General features: G+C 37.4%; 1 protein-coding gene across 1 annotated transcript in view; it reads left to right on the top strand.

The window, feature by feature from the left end:
- ttc29 (tetratricopeptide repeat domain 29) overlaps positions 1 to 18,390 on the top strand; it is a 225,685-nt gene that overhangs the window by 104,005 nt on the left and 103,290 nt on the right. Inside the window, exon 6 of the mRNA XM_051928172.1 lies at positions 17,513 to 17,725. Within this exon, the coding sequence (XP_051784132.1) occupies positions 17,513 to 17,725 (213 nt within the window). The remainder of the gene's footprint in view (positions 1 to 17,512; positions 17,726 to 18,390) is intronic.

The following is an 18,390-nucleotide window of genomic DNA, read 5'->3' on the forward strand; positions in this document are numbered from 1 at the left end:
GATGAAATCAAACGAATTTATGCACAAAATGTTGATCAGTTACACAGCAAATTGGTTAAATGTGTATCAATAGATTATGCTGAAACAGTTGGTGGTAATCATGCAGAAGATGAAAACATCAATTTACAATATCCTGAAGAATATCTACAACCATTAACACCGTCCGGTCTTGCTCCACACGAATTACTGTAGAAAGAAGGATGTATCCAAGAAATGTAATGTAGTACATCTTCAGGGGATAACATTAGACAACAAAGGAGATCTTGACATGCCATTCGTATTAAAACGTTAACCGTTTCCCATTAGAGTAGCTTTTGCAAAGACAATTTGCAAAGACAAAGCCAAACATTCGAAAAACGCATTGATGAAAATGTAATTTAAAAAATTGTTTTTACTGAAGTTTTCCTTTAAAAGTGTTACGTTTAAAAAAGTATTTGGGTGTTAATTTCAAAGCCAAACAAAACGAAATCGTATTACGCAATGAATAAATCTCTTAACGCAACATGAAACATAATTTACTTTCAAATTATTACATTTTACAGTACTATTTTTAATATGGTTAATTACTCGCTGTAATGTAAAATAGTTAGTTCTATTATACATATGTAACAATTCCCATGAAAATAACAATCTCTTTAAATTGTACATCCGCATTCCCATACGCGAGCGTCAATACCGCAAAGAGTTTAGCGATTATGTATACAGTAATCCCTCGCTATATCGCGCTTCACCTTTCGCGGCTTCACTCCATCGCGGATTTTATATGTAAGCATATTTAAATATATATCGTGGATTTTTCGCTGCTTCGCGGGTTTCTGCGGACAATGGGTCTTTTAATTTCTGGTACATGCTTCCTCAGTTGGTTTGCCCAGTTGATTTCATACAAGGGACACTATTGGCAGATGGCTGAGAAGCTACCCAGCTTACTTTTCTCTCTCTCTCTCTCTCTCATGCGCTAACTTTTTCTGATCCTGACGTAGGGGGATTGAGCAGGGGGGCTGTTCGCACACCTAGACGATACAGACGCTCGTCTAAAAATGCTGAAGGATTATCTTCACGTTGCTATCTTTTGTGCAGCTGCTTCCTGAAACGACTTGCTGATCGGTGCTTCGCATACTTAAAAGCACGAAGAGCACGTATTGATTTTTTTATCTGTCTCTCTCTCTCTCTCTCTCTCTTTGCTCCTGATGGAGGGGGTGTGAGCTGCCGCCTTCAACAGCTTTGTGCCGCGGTGCTTCGCATACTTAAAAGCCAAACAGCCCTATTGATTTGTTTGCTCCTTTGAAGAGGAAGATATGTTTGCATTCTTTTAATTGTGAGACTGAACTGTCATCTCTGTCTTGTCATGGAGCACAGTTTAAACTTTTGAAAAAGAGACAAATGTTTGTTTGCAGTGGTTGAATAACGTTCCTGTCTCTCTACAACCTCCTGTGTTTCTGCGCAAATCTGTGACCCAAGCATGACAATATAAAAATAACCATATAAACATATGGTTTGTACTTCGCGGATTTTCTTATTTCGCGGGTGGCTCTGGAACGCAACCCCCGCGATGGAGGAGGGATTACTGTATAGTGTATATAGATATATATTATATTATATTATATTACTAGTTGATTACCCAGTGGCTTCGCTCACTGAGTGCAAGGGAAAAAAGTAAAATGTAGTCTATAAGTTATTAAACAGTAAAACATTAACATTTAAGAAGTAAAGATATATTGAGCACCACTGGAGTGGTTTGGGGTAAACTACTTTTTAAAGGCGCTATAACACAACAGGTAAGTAGTACTAACAGTAGTTAAAATGTATTTGGATTATCTCTCGGTATAGATCCCTTGTGAAAGGCGCTACACGACTGCTGTGGTATAAAAATTACATTTTCTATGTGATTGTCTAAATTTCTGCCTGACAACCTTGCACTATGTGCCTGTAATTTACTTCTTTAAATAATTCATCACAAAGGGAACTTTGAATGTTGCTGGGTTTTAGTGACCCGAACTCCCCTTATGGGACAGTAAATAATAGTGCAGGGTAATTTACAAACAGAGTCCTGCTTCGATGGTGCCGATTACACTCATTCGCAAAGATTTCCACTCTCCCAGGAGCCGACAGGGCACTTGAAGTGTCACAAACAGTGCGAGAAGAGAGGACGCTGCCCGAAACTGCGAAGCTCTCAAACCCGCAGAGCAGCCCGACGTTCCGCGCTTCCCAGCGTCCACTTTGTTCTCACGCACATTGTTTATAGCTCACCCCAGTTAAAAAGTAGAAAGACGCAAAGCTGTTTTCCTCATCTCTTCTACTATCAAGTACTGCCAACTAGTCATGTGGACGAATAAATAAAACTTCTCTGTCAGAACGCGCCTGGCAGCAGACAGGTCAGCGCTGTAGTCCAGAGAGGAGGGCTGGGAGAGGACGACACGGGGTGTAATTCTATGGGATAGATTGGCGTGTTTGTGTTTACTTCGCAATATGGAAATGTCAGTAAAATATCTCTCACACAAATAATAACAATTCATAAAGACGAAGTGATTAGTTCCTGTATTATAATATGTTCTGTGGTCATACGTAATTTCCATATCGCGTGGTCATACATAATTTCCATTTCAAACGTGAAAAAAATTTTATATATATAGATACAGATGCAGTACCTACCAAATAATACAAAGAGTACACAACACATATTTTGCCCTAATTTGGGCTCATCAGGTGTACACACCTTTGCTTCACCTTATGGGCGAAACCTCTGATATTGCGCTACGAAGGCTGGTTCACTTACTTCCATATATTCGCTTATCCCTTGGCACTATAACTGAGGCCCATTGTCTTAGGAAATTTCCCAGGAACACAGTTAATCATAAATAAAATATGATCTGAGTGGCTGTATAGGGCTTCCTAATTCAATTGTGCTATTGTATGTTCAAGCCATGTCCAAGTGGTTGTAGATACCAGTGGAACAAAGCAATATGCTTCAAGCTAGATTATAAGGTGTTATTTCAAGTACACTTGTAATAAAGTATCTTATTATAGGAATGGTGTTGATGGCTAAATTTGTTTAGTTTTATTCTTTACAGTTGTTTTGGGTATGAGCAGCGTAAACATGTTTGCATTCAGTATTGTAAAACCACAATACCTTAAGTCAATCCTGCACCTTAACCTCCCCAATTTTTGTTAAGTTCAAGTTTATATGAAAAGGAGGCAAAAATATCTTTGCTAGGTCAACAAGTGGTTAATGTGTCACACTTTTCTGCTCTGGATTATCCAATTCTTTTTAAAGTAATGAATTCTTAAGCATGGCTGTCCTGTTTGCTATACCTTAGTTGCAGTGCCACTACTTTAGGATCACCGCAGATGTTCCAGTTGTGCTGGTTGTACTGTATATGTATACTTATAATACAATAAGAAATCACAAAAATAGATGGTTGTAATAAAATTATAAAGAATTTTTATAATCAGAAGGCTAAAATCCATAAGATACACCCAAAAGTGTCCAGGAAGGAAAACAATTGTTGTCTAGTGTAATTGACGATTCAGAGTTTGAATAATTAAATGAAAGACAGGTTTTAGTTTTTGATTTTTAATAAATTTGTAAACCCTTTTGAAAACATGCTTTCACATTGTGATTATGGATTATAGTGTGTAGATTGATGAGCAAAAATGTATCCAGTTCAAAATTAAATCTACAACACGGTAATGTGTGCAGAAAGTGAAGGGGTCTGAATGCTTTCTGAATCCTCAGTGATGGCGAGTATTTACAGCATACTCGCATGTCATACTAATAAGCAGTTTATTATAAGAGTTCTGTAATGAGTTTGAAAGTCCATTTGAAAAAGAACAAATATACTAGGAAATGGGATCAAAGGATGAATTGAAAGAATAGTGGGTGCTACATGTGGGCAAACAGAATGTCGATTATAAATACAAGATGAGAGGCACTGTCCTACAGGAAGCAACCTCTGAAAAGGATTTAGGAGTTTATGTTGACACGTTTTCATCATCTAAGCAATGTGTAGAAACAATTAAAAAGGTAATGAGGAAAGACAATTTCCCCTTGGGATTAATAATGTACTGTCGTGAGCTGGCACCCTGCCCGGGGTTTGTTTCCTGCCTTGCGCCCTGTGACCCTGTGTTACGATATAGCAGGTTGGATAATGGATGGATGGATTAATAATGTATATCCATCTATCCATCCATTTTCCAACCCGCTGAATCCGAACACATGATCACGGTGTCTGCCGGAGCCAGTCTTAGCCAACATAGGGCACAAGGCAGGAACCAATCCCGGGCAGGGTGCCAACCCACCGCAGGACACACACACACATCAAGCACACACTAGGGCCATCAAATCAAATAAAAAAAGCAAATAGAATGTTAGGTTATATCGTAAAAACTGTTGAATACAAGAGATACTCGGCTCATTGTACTGTACTGTATGGTGATAACAATTATATGGAAGGACTTCTAAAAATAACTGACCTATGAGTGGCTTTCTGCAAATAGTATGATAGCTAGGCAAGTTCACACTAGTAAATATAAGTTTATATTAACAGCATTATTGTGAATTTCACCTTGGGATTAATAAAGTTGATCTAATCTAATCTAAACAAGAAGGGCAAAGATAAATGGATAACAACTAGTTCATGTATACTGAGCAGTAACTGCCTGCTGCACTGCATAAGAGCGAATGTGGGTGGTCCGTAGCACATGTTCCGTGGCTGGGAGGGGGATGACTCGTGTATTCTTCGAAAAGACTCCCTCAGTAACCCCTCTGTTCTGTTACACCAACAGAAATTGGCCAGTCAGCCATTGTATTCAATTGACAGATGCCGCCAGCATTGTTCACACATACCCCTTACCTCAATTCTGCCATGTTTAAACAAGGTTCCTCCCCCAGCTTATATTTAAATTACTTTTTTTATGTATTTTTGTTCATTTTTGACTCATTAATTGCTATCATTTATGTTAATATGATTATTTCTTTGTTTTATCTAATTATGTATTCTCTGTAATTTTTTTTTTTTGTTTATTATTTAGTACCAGTAATGGCACTCTGCATAATAACGTGCAGTGAATACACTTGACTTGAGCATTCCTAGTCTTCATCCTCTTTCTCTGTACATTTACCATTCGTTTGCTCAGAGGTTGATGCACTTGCTGCTTCCTGAGCAGCTCTTGTTTTCTCCACCCTAGCGGCCCGCTTCTTCTTTTCTTCCATCGACAGTTAAAAATGATTAAGTCAGTGTTTGTGTTAGTTAGATAGACAGATAGATTATTAATCCCAAGGGGAAATTCACAGTGCAATTACGTAGTACGTTTTTCTTTCATTTTTCACTTAAGCTTGCACTTAACTCTTCAATCTGCCTCAAAAATGATTTAAGCTATGAAGAGATAGAGGAAGTGATGGCGAAGGTGGTAGGGAATGAGAACGGTGCCCATATGCCTGCACTGCACGACTGCCCTGCTTCCCACTGCCGAGAGTTGATTATAATCAATGGTTATGACAATAAAATAAAAAGAGGAATAACCTTGGAGGTCAATCATTACCCTGAAAGCGGACAGTAGATGTCACGTAGCATATGTGTACCAAATTTCAGGTCAATAAGTCAAATGGTTTGTGAGCTACAGGTGATTTAAAATCCTGGCCAGACAAATGGACAGCCACGGTAGCGTATTATATATAAAGATCTATGTATGTCTTGCAATTTCTGTCATCTTCATGGTATTTTGTGGATGGAGCCCCAAGAGGCAGGGCCACCCATCCATCACATTTAAGAGACCACCCCCTCAATTCTATAAAGGTAGCTGGGAATTGAGGTCCAATGCGGTTCATTGTCTCTAATGAAATTTGGTAGGTCTCATAAGTATTGTGCTATATTGAGAAAAGCGCTATATAAGTGTAAAGAATTATTATATTGGATTATTGCTCTTGTTTTCAACTTATTTTGTTCTGTTACTTGGATTGTTCTTAAGGATTTCAATTTAGGACTCAGTTGCTTTGGATTGCCTTTTAGTCAAGCGTTTTTTAAATAATTTTTTGCTGTTTTGCACTTTTTTGTCTTTTTTCCTTTCCTGTCAGCAAATCCTCTTTTCCAATGATTTCTTATGGCTTTGCTCTGTATAAGCCAGGGCTTGTCGTTTATCCTCTTTCTTTTGGGGCATTTTGAGCGTGTTACTGAATATATTTTGACTGAAAGTGAATCTAGCCACTCAAGTGAAGGCTAGGCTGCCACCTGGGCAAACTCCTGGAGTTCAGACCTGCTTCCCTGGTTGTTTTTTGAAGACCTCACTGTGTATTTTGTACCTGTGTTTTTATTTATATCTTTACTTTTTGTGGTTTGGGTTAACAGAAGATGACAACAAAAGGAAAGAACGTTATACTGTCCATGGAAGTAAAACAGTGCTTTTTGGCACTGATGAGGAGAGGAGAATTTAGAAAACATTGCTCTCGAATTTTGAACGTTTGTGCAAAATGATTTAAGATAGCTTCCAGTTAACTCTTTGAGGGCTGAATATTTTTTCCAAAAAACTCAGTTTTCTGAAAAGCACACAAAGTAATGGTTTCACACATAAGTCAACATAAAACGTCTGTTGCTGTGCTGTGGCTGCTGTTTGCGCACGTTCGGCATCTCTGGCGGCAGTAGCTGTGTTGGGTGCACCTTGATGATCAGCAGGAATGCGCGGTGGGCAAGCTGCCTGGCTGTCTTTGCACAGCAGGTGGGTGGCAGTGACAGTCGCAGTGGGATGCAATCTGGTTTGTACCTCTTGTCATCATAAGTGGTGGTCCTCCCAGGCAAACGCTGCTGTAGGTGCATCAGCTACACGGAAGTGTTAAGCACCACGATCAGCTGGGGACCAATCAGATGATGCTGATACCTCACTTTCGTTTTTGATCTCCAGATCACTTGCATCATATTCAGAGTCCAACAAGTCATAGTCCTATTCAACGAAATTACATAAAACGTCCATGTGCTTTGCACAATCGCTTTGATCCCTCGCCAGATGTTGGTGCCATTTTAGAAGTTGTTTGCTCTTCGCTACTTATACATGCGTAGGGAATTAAGGTTAAATCAACAAAGCTATGTAACTTTCCTTCTAGTAAAGAGAGTCAAACTAAAATGTAAGGTGAGTTTTGTTGCAGTTTACAGCGGATTACTGTCCTCCACTCCTGAATTTTGACAAAAGTCGACATCAGCCCTGAAAGAGTTAATCTGGATTTGCACTAATCCGGACCACGTACGTTTGTGTCAAATAAGGATTATTGGGGTTCTGCTATGAATGCAGCAAAATCATACTAGTATTAAAATATCATTGCCATCACAATGGAGATAAAGCTAGTTGATGATGAAAAAAAGGAAAATAGAAACTTTATTTAACTGCATGTTTGCAAAAAAAAAAAAATAATAAACCTATGGGACTCTCCTATTCAAGTCAAGTTGGGGAGCACACACTGGTACAGTACATTGCCGCACCCACTACACGATGAAACAACTCAAGATCCCGGTTGGCAACCCCCCAGGCAGACATGCGGTCCAGTCGCACCCTCCAGAAATGACCCTCTATCTGTCACAGCCAGGTGTTACGTGGGTGACCCCTTGGCCTGGTCCAGCCACTCAGGTCCCTAACAATGAGGATCTTACGAGCCACATGGCCGTAGTGCCGTAAATGACGCTCCCTCACAATGCAGGTCATGTGCCTCACTTGGGACTCCATGAGCAACAAAAAGTCAAACCAGCGGGACCCAAGGATTTTCTGGAGAGACACAGTACCAAAGGAATCCAGTCTTCGTCTCAGGTCACTGGATAGCGTCCATGTCTTGTAACCATATAGCAAGACAGGAAGCACAGGGGCTATAAAGACTTGGACCTTCGTCCTTTTGCATAGATATTGGGAGCACCACACACCCCTTTCCAGCGACCTCATGACCCCCCATGCTCTCCCAATCCATCTACTGACTTCATAGGAAGAGACACCAGAGACATGAATGTCACTGCAGATGTAAGTAAACCTTTCAACAAGGTCGGCACTCTCTCCGCAGACAGACACACTGCTGATGGCCGTGCCCAAGAGGTAATTAAAGGCCTGGATCTTGGTTTTTATCCTAGGACACTTGCAAGCCCAGACACTCAGACTCCTCGCTCAGTCTCTCGAGTGCCTCCATTGACTAATAAAAGCTAGAGTTGTGATGACCTAGGCCAGCTGGTTGCCCGGCCTTTCCTGAGCAGCTGGTGCACTTCTTCTTCATCTTGATCTCTTCTCTCTTCTGTTTTGGGGTCAATGTGCCTGATCAGCCCTCTCCATAAAGCTCAGTCCTGCACCCTACAATAAATATCTGAAGAACTTGAACACTCTGCACAGACAGTGACCTTGCCTTTCTTGAGCCCCAGCCAATAAAAACGAAGAAATCAAAGTTGAAAATCCAGAGAATTGTTAAGACGGTGAGCAGAGCCAGCAGATTCAGTGCATTGATCTGTGAATGGATGCCAGCACATTTGCAGCTCCAAATCCATCCATCCATCCATCCATTTTCCAACCCGCTGAATCCGAACACAGGGTCACGGGGGTCTGCTGGAGCCAATCCCAGCCAACACAGGGCACAAGGCAGGGAACCAATCCCGGGCAGGGTGCCAACCCACCGCAGGACACACACAAACACACCCACACACCAAGCCACACTAGGGCCAATTTAGAATCGCCAATCCACCTAACCTGCATGTCTTTGGACTGTGGGAGGAAACCGGAGTGCCCGGAGGAAACCCACGCAGACACGGGGAGAACATGCAAACTCCACGCAGGGAGGACCCGGGAAGTGAACCCGGGTCCCCAGATCTCCCAACTGCGAGGCAGCAGCGCTACCCACTGCGCCACCGTGCCGCCCAGCTCCAAATCTGCTTACCTAAATATTCTTTTTTTTTTTCTCATTTTATTGTATTTAACTCATCATTGCTTCATTTATTACTTACCTCACAGTCCATTGTGTTATTTTCACATTTTATTTTTATTTTCGCAAATTCTTTTTAATGATGCTTGCTGTTACAGACACATATAAAACAAATATGAAATCATTCTCCTTAGGTGATTTTATGAAAATTCATACAATTTACTGATGATCTGTGTTAAAGAAATTTTCTTGCAAAACTTTAAAATATTTGATAAATTGAAATATTGATGCATTATATATTTTCCATTTTTTGAAGGAAGGAAGGAAGCTGTTTTCAAGGATGCCAAATTAAAATCTTTACTTTATTTTCTTAAAATGTAAAAGAATTAATAAATTAGTACAATTTGCACAATGGATGATTTTTTTCCATTTGCCTCATATGAGTTGTAGTAGTATAATAGCAAACTGACATTCCCTATTCTTTTTTTTTTCTTCTTCTTCAATTGAATTGGCCCTGCTAAAAAAAGCGCAATAATTAGCCCCCCTAATATTGCCAGGGTGTATAGTGAGAGCAGGTCAGTCAGTGCATCCTGCCGATTCTGACATTTCAAATTACCTGAACAATACCTGAAGCGATGTTTGGACCTAATTAACATTCCATTTAATTAATGTCAGGTCTAAGTGTATACATCATTTAGAAGAAGTCAAACAAAGAAAATTATACAATTTCAGGTGGGCAAAATCCTCATTACTGGTAATCGGAAAATGCAGAATCTTTTGAGTGTTTTGTCTGAGTCGAGTAACACTTTCTCCATCAAGTAATCAATGCACTGCTGAATGAGTTCATTTTAATGCACTCAATCATGCCTCTAATGTTCGTAGCTTACGGGCGCAAGCATCAGTAATGCAGGAATGTTATATGGCTTTGGTTTGGACCATTTCATAAAATATTCATGGCATCAAAAATGTGCATCAAAATAGGGACTGAGAGAATTACATTTATGTCGCTTCAGCTGTGGCAGCTGCACATTACATTTCCTTGTATTTAAGCATAGGCTTTCTGAGATATATTCATTTAGGTCCCACCTTGGATAGGACGAAATAAAGGATTTTCCTGTACTGATGGGGTGTTAGATCCTAGCCACTGATTTTAGCACACACAAAGACGCAGTTCAGAAAGATGAATTGTCGCTCAAATGCCAGCTGCACTCATGTCATCCCCCGGTTAAAATGAGTCGTTTTACATCAATTCAAACAATCCTGAGTCTCCAGGAGTGCGTTTGTATTATACCTGTCACGTTAGTATTCAGATGACAATAGCTTTCTCACTTCTTTTATCTAAAGAATGTCTAATAAGACTTTATATTGATAAAGGTGTTACGCTGTGAGTCTGATTAATATATCTGTATGATTATATTGAAAAAAGAGACAATAAATAAAAAGATACAATTTCGTTCTCAGATTTGAATTTTGTTCAATAGACATTTTTAAACGTGTACATGTACAAAAATATGTTGGATAATTTAATAATATTGAAGAGCAAACTATGCAATGTAAGTTTTTGACTAAAGTGATAGGAACAATGCAAAAGCATTGCACTGGGAAGATACGAGAGTGTTTGACTCTTGTTGCCATGAAGCTGTTTATAAATACCATTAAATAATCAACATTTTCTCAATTAAAATCAAATAACATTCCATACAAGCAAGTCAAGTTTGAAAAAACTAGGTCCAAAACAAATCAACCCCAACCCATGAGAAATAGAGCTAGGCCAACAGAGTAAAACTTTTAATAGTAGGAGAAATAAATAAATGAAATAAATCTCTCTATTATAAAAAAAAATGCTGTGGGAGGGAATGACTAGGAGACGATATGCGATCTTCACATTAAGATCACGGAAGACAAATAAAAAACGGGGATATAGAACATGAGATTCTTACAAGACATGCCCTACTTACAAGCAATATCAGAGCACGGCCAGCAAAAAAATCAGTAGTGTAAAGGCATGAAGCACACACAGATCCAAGGGTCTCAGTGCATATAAAGCGTATCAAGGACAATACGTTATAAATGAAACGTCGACGACTAAAAGATCGCATTAGCGCAAACAAAAGGGCATTAATCATCAGGACCAGGTGTAATTGAAAAAATAGCAGGACAAAGCGAGGTCAGAAATAAAAGGCAAAGAACAGAAAACAAAGTCTTTTCGCCTTCGCATCATTCAATGCACAACACGTAGATTTACACAATAATGGACCATACCCTATGAGAATCTGTGGTCCCGCAACAGTTAAAGCAACGACAAGTTTAATTTCAAAGAAAACACAATTCAGTCAGGTGTATATTTATGATCACAATGCAAGCAGCAGAGACACGAAGTGCAAAAAGGACAGCAGCTGTACAGTCTTTAAAATCATCGACGGGCAACCCCGCTTCACAACGCGAGCAGCGTTATACGGCCTGGAAGAAAGAGATGTAACCACGCACGGGGCTGGAAATAAAGGACAAGTATTGTTTTTACAAAAGTTTTTAAAGTAAAAGTGAAAATAATGCATATGTAACAATACCCATGAAAATAACAATCTCTTTAAATTGTATATCCGGTCAACCAAACACGGGGGTGGGCGAGTGAAGCGAGCAGGGGGTGGAGCCCCCTAGTAGAATAAAAAGGGGAAGAGAATCCGCTTCCTCAATTGAAATGCTTATTCTAAGATGCTATTTATCAGATCCTGCCAGGTTTTCAAGAGGTTTTGAACAGATCCTCTAAGTGAGAATTTGATTTTTTTCCAATTTCAGATAATATCTAATATCTGTTATCCACTAACTTAAAATAGGTGAGTTAACATTCTTCCAGTTGAGCAAGATAAGTCTACATGCCAATAGTGAAGTAAAGGCCTTTACAATAACATTTTCAATGTTTGTTGGCACAGTTTGGCTCTTCAAGTTGCAGATTATGACAGTATATTGTTGTGGGGAAGTTTCTCCCAAGTGTTTTTATTTTTGCTGTGCAAATGTTAGCTTAGTGAGGTTAAATTTGGATTACGATTCTGCAATGTTTAAAGCATTGAGAGATGCTGATTTTATCAGTGTTTGTGGAGAATCAAAAAATATATTCATTTCATTAAATTATAAATTCCATTGGAAAAGTATGCTTTTCTTGCATTGTGTAGAGCTCCTGGATGACTTCAACCCAGCAAACATACAGTCGAACATTTTACAACAACCAGTTTCTCCCCGAATACAGGGCCAGATTAAGACCTATATATAGCGGGCTGGATAATGGATGGATGGATGGATAATCAACCGTAAAATTAAATTTTATTTTTCACAATGAAACAAGACATACAGCAAAATGAAAAATATTTTTATATATATATATTTTTATATGTAAGTATATTTTTGTATACTTACATTTTATTTATATTTGAAAAGTTTTCTCTTACTTTTTCTAAACTCAAAGTCTCCTCAAAACTAATCTTATGTATCACATCTGCTTCTATACTTAGTAGAGGTAAGGTATCCTGCCTGCCTCTAATATTGCTATTTTATTATTATTTTTATTGTTGTGTGTGTATATATATACTATTATATATATATATATATATATATTATATATATATATATATATATGGATGTAACTTTTTTATTTATTTTGGGAGCCCCTTTTTGTGGAACCTGGTTCAGCTGCACCATTTACACCATACGGTACATGGTAAATATGGCAATGGAAAATTTCCACGAAACAGTCAACTCACGTCATACTTACAACCTTTGGAAGCAAGTCGCGTGAGACGGTGATATTTGCAAGTCACGTCCTACTTACAACTATTTTCAAACAAGACCACAGTCATCTAACCTCTCAGTTGTTGGAATGCTTTTGGCAGACACACTTCCTGTGCTCTCAGCTCTTTAAAATTTTATACGTTCTAGATGACACGTCAACAACTAAGGAAAGAAGAAAGAGCAGCACATCGAAAAGAGACCCAAAAGCGTTGGAGAGAAAAGAATGCAAAAAAGAAAGCAAAAAAAGAACAAATATAATCTATGTGCAAATTCTGAAAATAAGGAAAGTAATAATCAGCCTGTCCCGCGAGAATAGACTTTGTGCCCAGAGATTTAGCCACGCCCCAGGGGCCGGAAAAAGACAAAGTAGAACGGGTTAAAGAATTCAAAAACGCTGGTGCGATACACATGCAGAGCAGTTTAGAGATAATGGAAGTAAGAAAATTTGAAAGTCTCAAAAAAATGCATAGTAAAGATCGCATTAGTGTAATTAAATGGAAAATATTACTCGGGTGAAATGACAGAACAGTGGGGTTGGCGAGCAAAGCGTGCAGGGGGAAGCCCCCTAGTACTATAAATAAAAAGGCTTCACCAGGATAAGCTTTCATGCTAATGTAATAAATGTCTCTTCATACTTGCTGCGAGGTCACGAGCCATCATCCCCGTTGTACATTCAGTGCAGATATTTCAGAAACCGCTTGTTATAAAATGTTCTGTTTTTGCTGGGATGTATTCGTCAAAGAGCTCTACATATTGCAAAAATAAAACACATTATTTTCCAATATTAATTGTAATTTTAAGAAATGAAAAAGAATTTTGATTTTCCACTGACATGTATACAAACACCAGGCTAAAATAAATGTTCCTCGGTTTTAAACATCTGAGGATCCAAAACTGCACTTAACCTGGTAAAAAAAAAATTTTGGCCCGCCTCTCCCCCTCATTCATTGGTCAAGAACCCTGTCTTCAATTGAGATGCACTGTTTTATGGGAATGCATTTTTCTTGTTTATATTGTGTGCCACGTTTTCTGCAGGTAAGTATTAATAATTGCACGTTTTGAGCATATGGATAGATAACAAATACATGGATTGTGCAACATGGTGGCTATGAGAATTTTTTTTTTCATGGTCATTTTTCATATTCTTGCTATTAGACAGAACATCTCAGCATTGTATTCAATTATATCATAAGCTGTTTTCTCTCGTTCTGCAAGAAAACATAAGATTAACAATTTTGCTTGGCCACCACTACAAGCAACATGGTGTAATCACACATAAACACAATATTATTTTTAGGTGAAGTATTCGTTAAGCCAGTGGTTCCCAACCTTTTTTTGGCCATGCCCCACCTAGGCCTCTCTAAAATCATGATGTCCCCCACTGTAACATGTACCTTATTCTTATTATTACCTATTCAAAAAGTGAACTCCTACTCACATGGAGGAAGCCCATAATTTCATTAATTTGGTCTAAACAAGCTTCCAAAGAACATGGAAACAAAAGAGGGAAAGGATAGTTGAAGTACTGACAAAGGAAATCACTAAGAAATTGTAAAAAATATATATATATATTATATAATATAAAGTAATATGAAAATACAGCAAATAATGTTTTGAAAATATATAACAGACATGATATTCATAAATATAAAATAATTTTAATGACAGCTTTTTCTGTAATATTTTGATCAATTTATATTTTTGTTATATTTTATAATCATTGTTACAATTCATATTATTTTAAAGGTAAAAAACGATTTCTAAGTAGAAAAACCCAAGCTGGTTGTAAAATCATAAATTAAAGGGTTCTTCACCATCCTTTCTATGTTTATAGACATATATAAATGTCTCTGTAAAAAAAATTAAAATTGTTTATTTTTTTTCTATCATTTTTAACAGTGAATTTCTGTTTTTTCATTTTATAAATTGTTTTAACGTACCTAAATTCTCAAATTGCCCCCCTTTTGAGGCGTGCACTCCACGTTGGGAATCACTGGTTTAAGCAGTATCAAAGTAGGTGTTTTGAATTTGAGACGGTCAGAAGATTTTGGTTGTCTGACAAGCAGTTAAGATAAAAGTAATGATGGCCACTTATCAGAAGTGCGGAAATTAACATCTTTGCGAGTAAGAAGGAGACTTTAAAACATAATCCAATTGATTTGCTTATCTGTACTTATTGTACAGCCCATGTCAGAAGTCAGTCAAGTTAAGTTTGATCAGGAAGACAATTAAAAGCAGAATTTCAATAATCCAGTCGTGAGGTAACAGGTTTTTATAGTGATTATCACCACATGTATAAAGTACAGTGAAATTGTTACTTGTATCTGTTAATCAACTTGCAACATGTCACTATTCCTTGGCACCATGCTAGTAAAAGTTGGAGAGAAATATTAGACTCTGACAATGTTCAGTAAGTCGTAAAAAGGTGTGTTTTCGAAACTGTTAGTTCTGTCAAAGGGAACCCTAACACTAGCTGACAGTGGTTATAAGTAAAGATTTAAGTAGTCGACATCTCGCAAGAAAGGACTGGAGCATTTTGAGTTGAGTCGGAGATCAAGTTAAATTTTGCATTGATTCAGGTGCCCTGGATGTATTTTACTCCCAGGCACCAAAGCAAGAAAATGACAGGTTGGGAGAATAGACAAGAGAGATCACAACAGAATAGGCTACTAGGGGGAAGCCATCTGACTCTTTAACGGGGTACTGAGCTAAGATTTGTAGAAATATCTGGGGTCAACCAGAGAGAGGTTCAGAAGGAGGACTTCAGGACTACTAAAGAGCAGTTGTAATGAATGAAGAGGGGAATGGCACTGCTACCATTAATGTTCATTCCATCTATTAATTACAGTAAATCTTAGAAAATTTTAGGAGTCTGAATTGGCAGAAATACCATGAAGTATTGTTACTTTAAATTTTAAAAAAAAAAAACACGACTATACTCAAGAAACAAACACAAGTATGATATCTGTACCATATCTTTACATAAAATTGCCTCAATTAAATAAAGAAGCATTTCAGGCCTTTCATTTTTCTCTTGCAAAATTCAGTTTTATTGTACTTGTTTATTGAACTAATTCACAGGCATACAATTACTGACAAAAAACAACTCTGTAGCCTGCCAAGTCAGAAGTTTTCTTTCTTTTTAATTTTTTTTTCTTTTTAATGATTCTGGTGTTTGCTCTGACCATAGTGCATGTGTGTATGTGTATTTATTAATTTATTTAATGTGCTTCTGTATAAAGCTGAATTTCCCCCTGGAAATAATATCTATCTATCTATCTATCTATCTATCTATCTATCTATCTATCTATCTATCTATCTATCTATCTATCTATCTATCTATCATATAGTGCCTTTCACATCTTTCTGTCTATATATTATATAGTGCCTTCACATCTATCTGTCTATATATTATATAGTGCCTTCACATCTGTCTATCTATCTCTCATAGTGCCTTTCTTTCTTTCTTTCTTTCTTTCTTTCTTTCTTTCTTTCTTTCTTTCTTTCTTTCTTTCTTTCTTTCTTTCTTTCTTTCTTTCTTTCTTTCTTTTTCTTTCTTTCTTTTTCACTACTAATTCTCCAGTGGCTATTAAAAGTATTCAACCCCTTGGAAGTTTTCAAATTTACCCATTATACAACACTAGCTGTGCTACCCATGTAAGATGGGTTGAAATCTAAGAAATCAACTTAGACCTCATCATTAACGTTTGCAGTGCACCATGCAATGTACTGTATATGTCTGGTATGTGCCATTTGGTATGGGATTCAAAAAAGCAGCAATGAGAACGACAGTGCATTGCATTTTATTACTAAAAATGCGGGTGACGCGCCATCTTTTGGAATGACAGAGACATAGCAGCCAGACAGACACAAACAATGTATGTCTTATTACGGCGGAATAACTGTATTACCTGGCTTCAGTCCAGGAAATTTGCATCTGTAAAATAGGTGTATCAGAAGTACTATATAACTAAATACTTTTATGTATATAAGTAGCTGTGCCACCCGTTTAAGACAGGTTGAACTCTTAAGTAATCAAAGTAGACCTCAGCGTTAATGTCTGCAGTGCACAATGCAATGCATATGCCTCTGTTATATGCCATTTGGTATAGGATTCATGAAAGCAGTGTTAATGTTTGTGATGAGAAATGCAATTTTCATTACTAAAAATGTTTGTGATCTGCCATCTTTTGGAATGACAGAAATATAGAAACCAGATGAACAGACAGACACTCAGGCACTTGTTCTTTTATTAAGGGGGATATATTGAATCACAGGGGATTTAATTTGACTCCTTAATGTCAAAATAAAAACAAGTTTCTGCAAAGTGATCTAACATATTTACAAAAATAAAACACTTGCCCTCATCAAGGCAGTATTTATAGATGGTAGCCATAACTTGATTTAATTTATTATTAAATTTATGATGGATAAAATAAGGCAGATTTGTTGATTATTTGATTGTTGTACTAATTTCCATTTGAAGGTTAGCTATGCCTTGATTGTAAAGTGCAGGTTTGCCCTACCAGTGCCCATTGTCTGACCCTCACTAAATGAGTTGCCTAACTTAGTGGAGCTTCAGTTGCACAAAAACAAATAATTATGTTTTTCATGTAAAGCTCTTTGGATTAGTGTCTTTCTGATTACTCTAGTTTGTCTTGAGCTAAGCTATTTTATTAGTCATGTTTATTTCATAAAATTGGTGTAACTGTCATTTAAACTGAAATAATATCAGGTAGGATATTATAATCTATAAATATATATATTTATATATATATTCTGTATCTATAAAAAACTCCAATACTTGAAATAAAACAATATGTTAATGATTAATGACATATGACATGCCTTTTACAGGTCAGCTGGAGAAAGCTGCCGAACATTATGAAGCATTTCATCATCTAACACTTGGAAGAGCTTGGAAGGATGAAACAGGGAGAAGTTACAAGTCACAAGCCTGTGAGAGTCTATGGAGAATTTACACATTACTGGCAGACAAAATGCTTGAAAATAAGGAACACGAGCAAGCTATCAAAACTCTAATAAAAGCCTTTGAAATGGCTCGAGAAAGTAAGTAGAATGTTTAAGAGAGTATTTACAGAAGAAAAAAAAAGTGTTTTGTCTGGCTATTTGGTCTTGCAACATTTATTGCCTATAAAGATTTGTCCAGTAAAAACTATTCTCTGCCCTGAAGAAAAATGTTGTATTAGTCCATCTCTGCTTTCTTATTTGAGACAAACAAGTATGTACTTGTTTGTCTTTCAATTACATAGTGATGTCATCTAATATAGACCCTTTCATATCTATCTATCAGATAGATAGATATGAAGGGGTTTTTATTAGATGATGTCACTATCTATCAGATAGATAGATTTTGAACACCACACTTCAGAAAATGCCAGCTCATTTATATTGAGAAAGAAAGAAAAAATACATAACACTTGTAACAAAATCAATCACATTCATCATAATACAAAATAGTGTCTTTAATTTCCCAAATATTTTGTCCTGTTCCAATAAAGCCTTAATCCTCTGAGAGCTCATTGGCCAAAATACGCTGTCCAATTTGTTTGCTGTAAAAGCTCATAATTTTAAATGGAAGAAATAGAGCTTACCCGAGGCCAGTCATTTTTCCAAGGCTCTTCTCCGCGATGCATGGGGTCCCACAAATATCTCCCCTGCTGATCAGATGTCAAAGGCAAGCTAACATGGCTTTCAATCACAACCTTCTTATA

The sequence above is a fragment of the Erpetoichthys calabaricus genome, chromosome 5 (genome assembly GCF_900747795.2).
Source record: "Erpetoichthys calabaricus chromosome 5, fErpCal1.3, whole genome shotgun sequence".
NCBI classification, from domain to species: domain Eukaryota; kingdom Metazoa; phylum Chordata; class Cladistia; order Polypteriformes; family Polypteridae; genus Erpetoichthys; species Erpetoichthys calabaricus.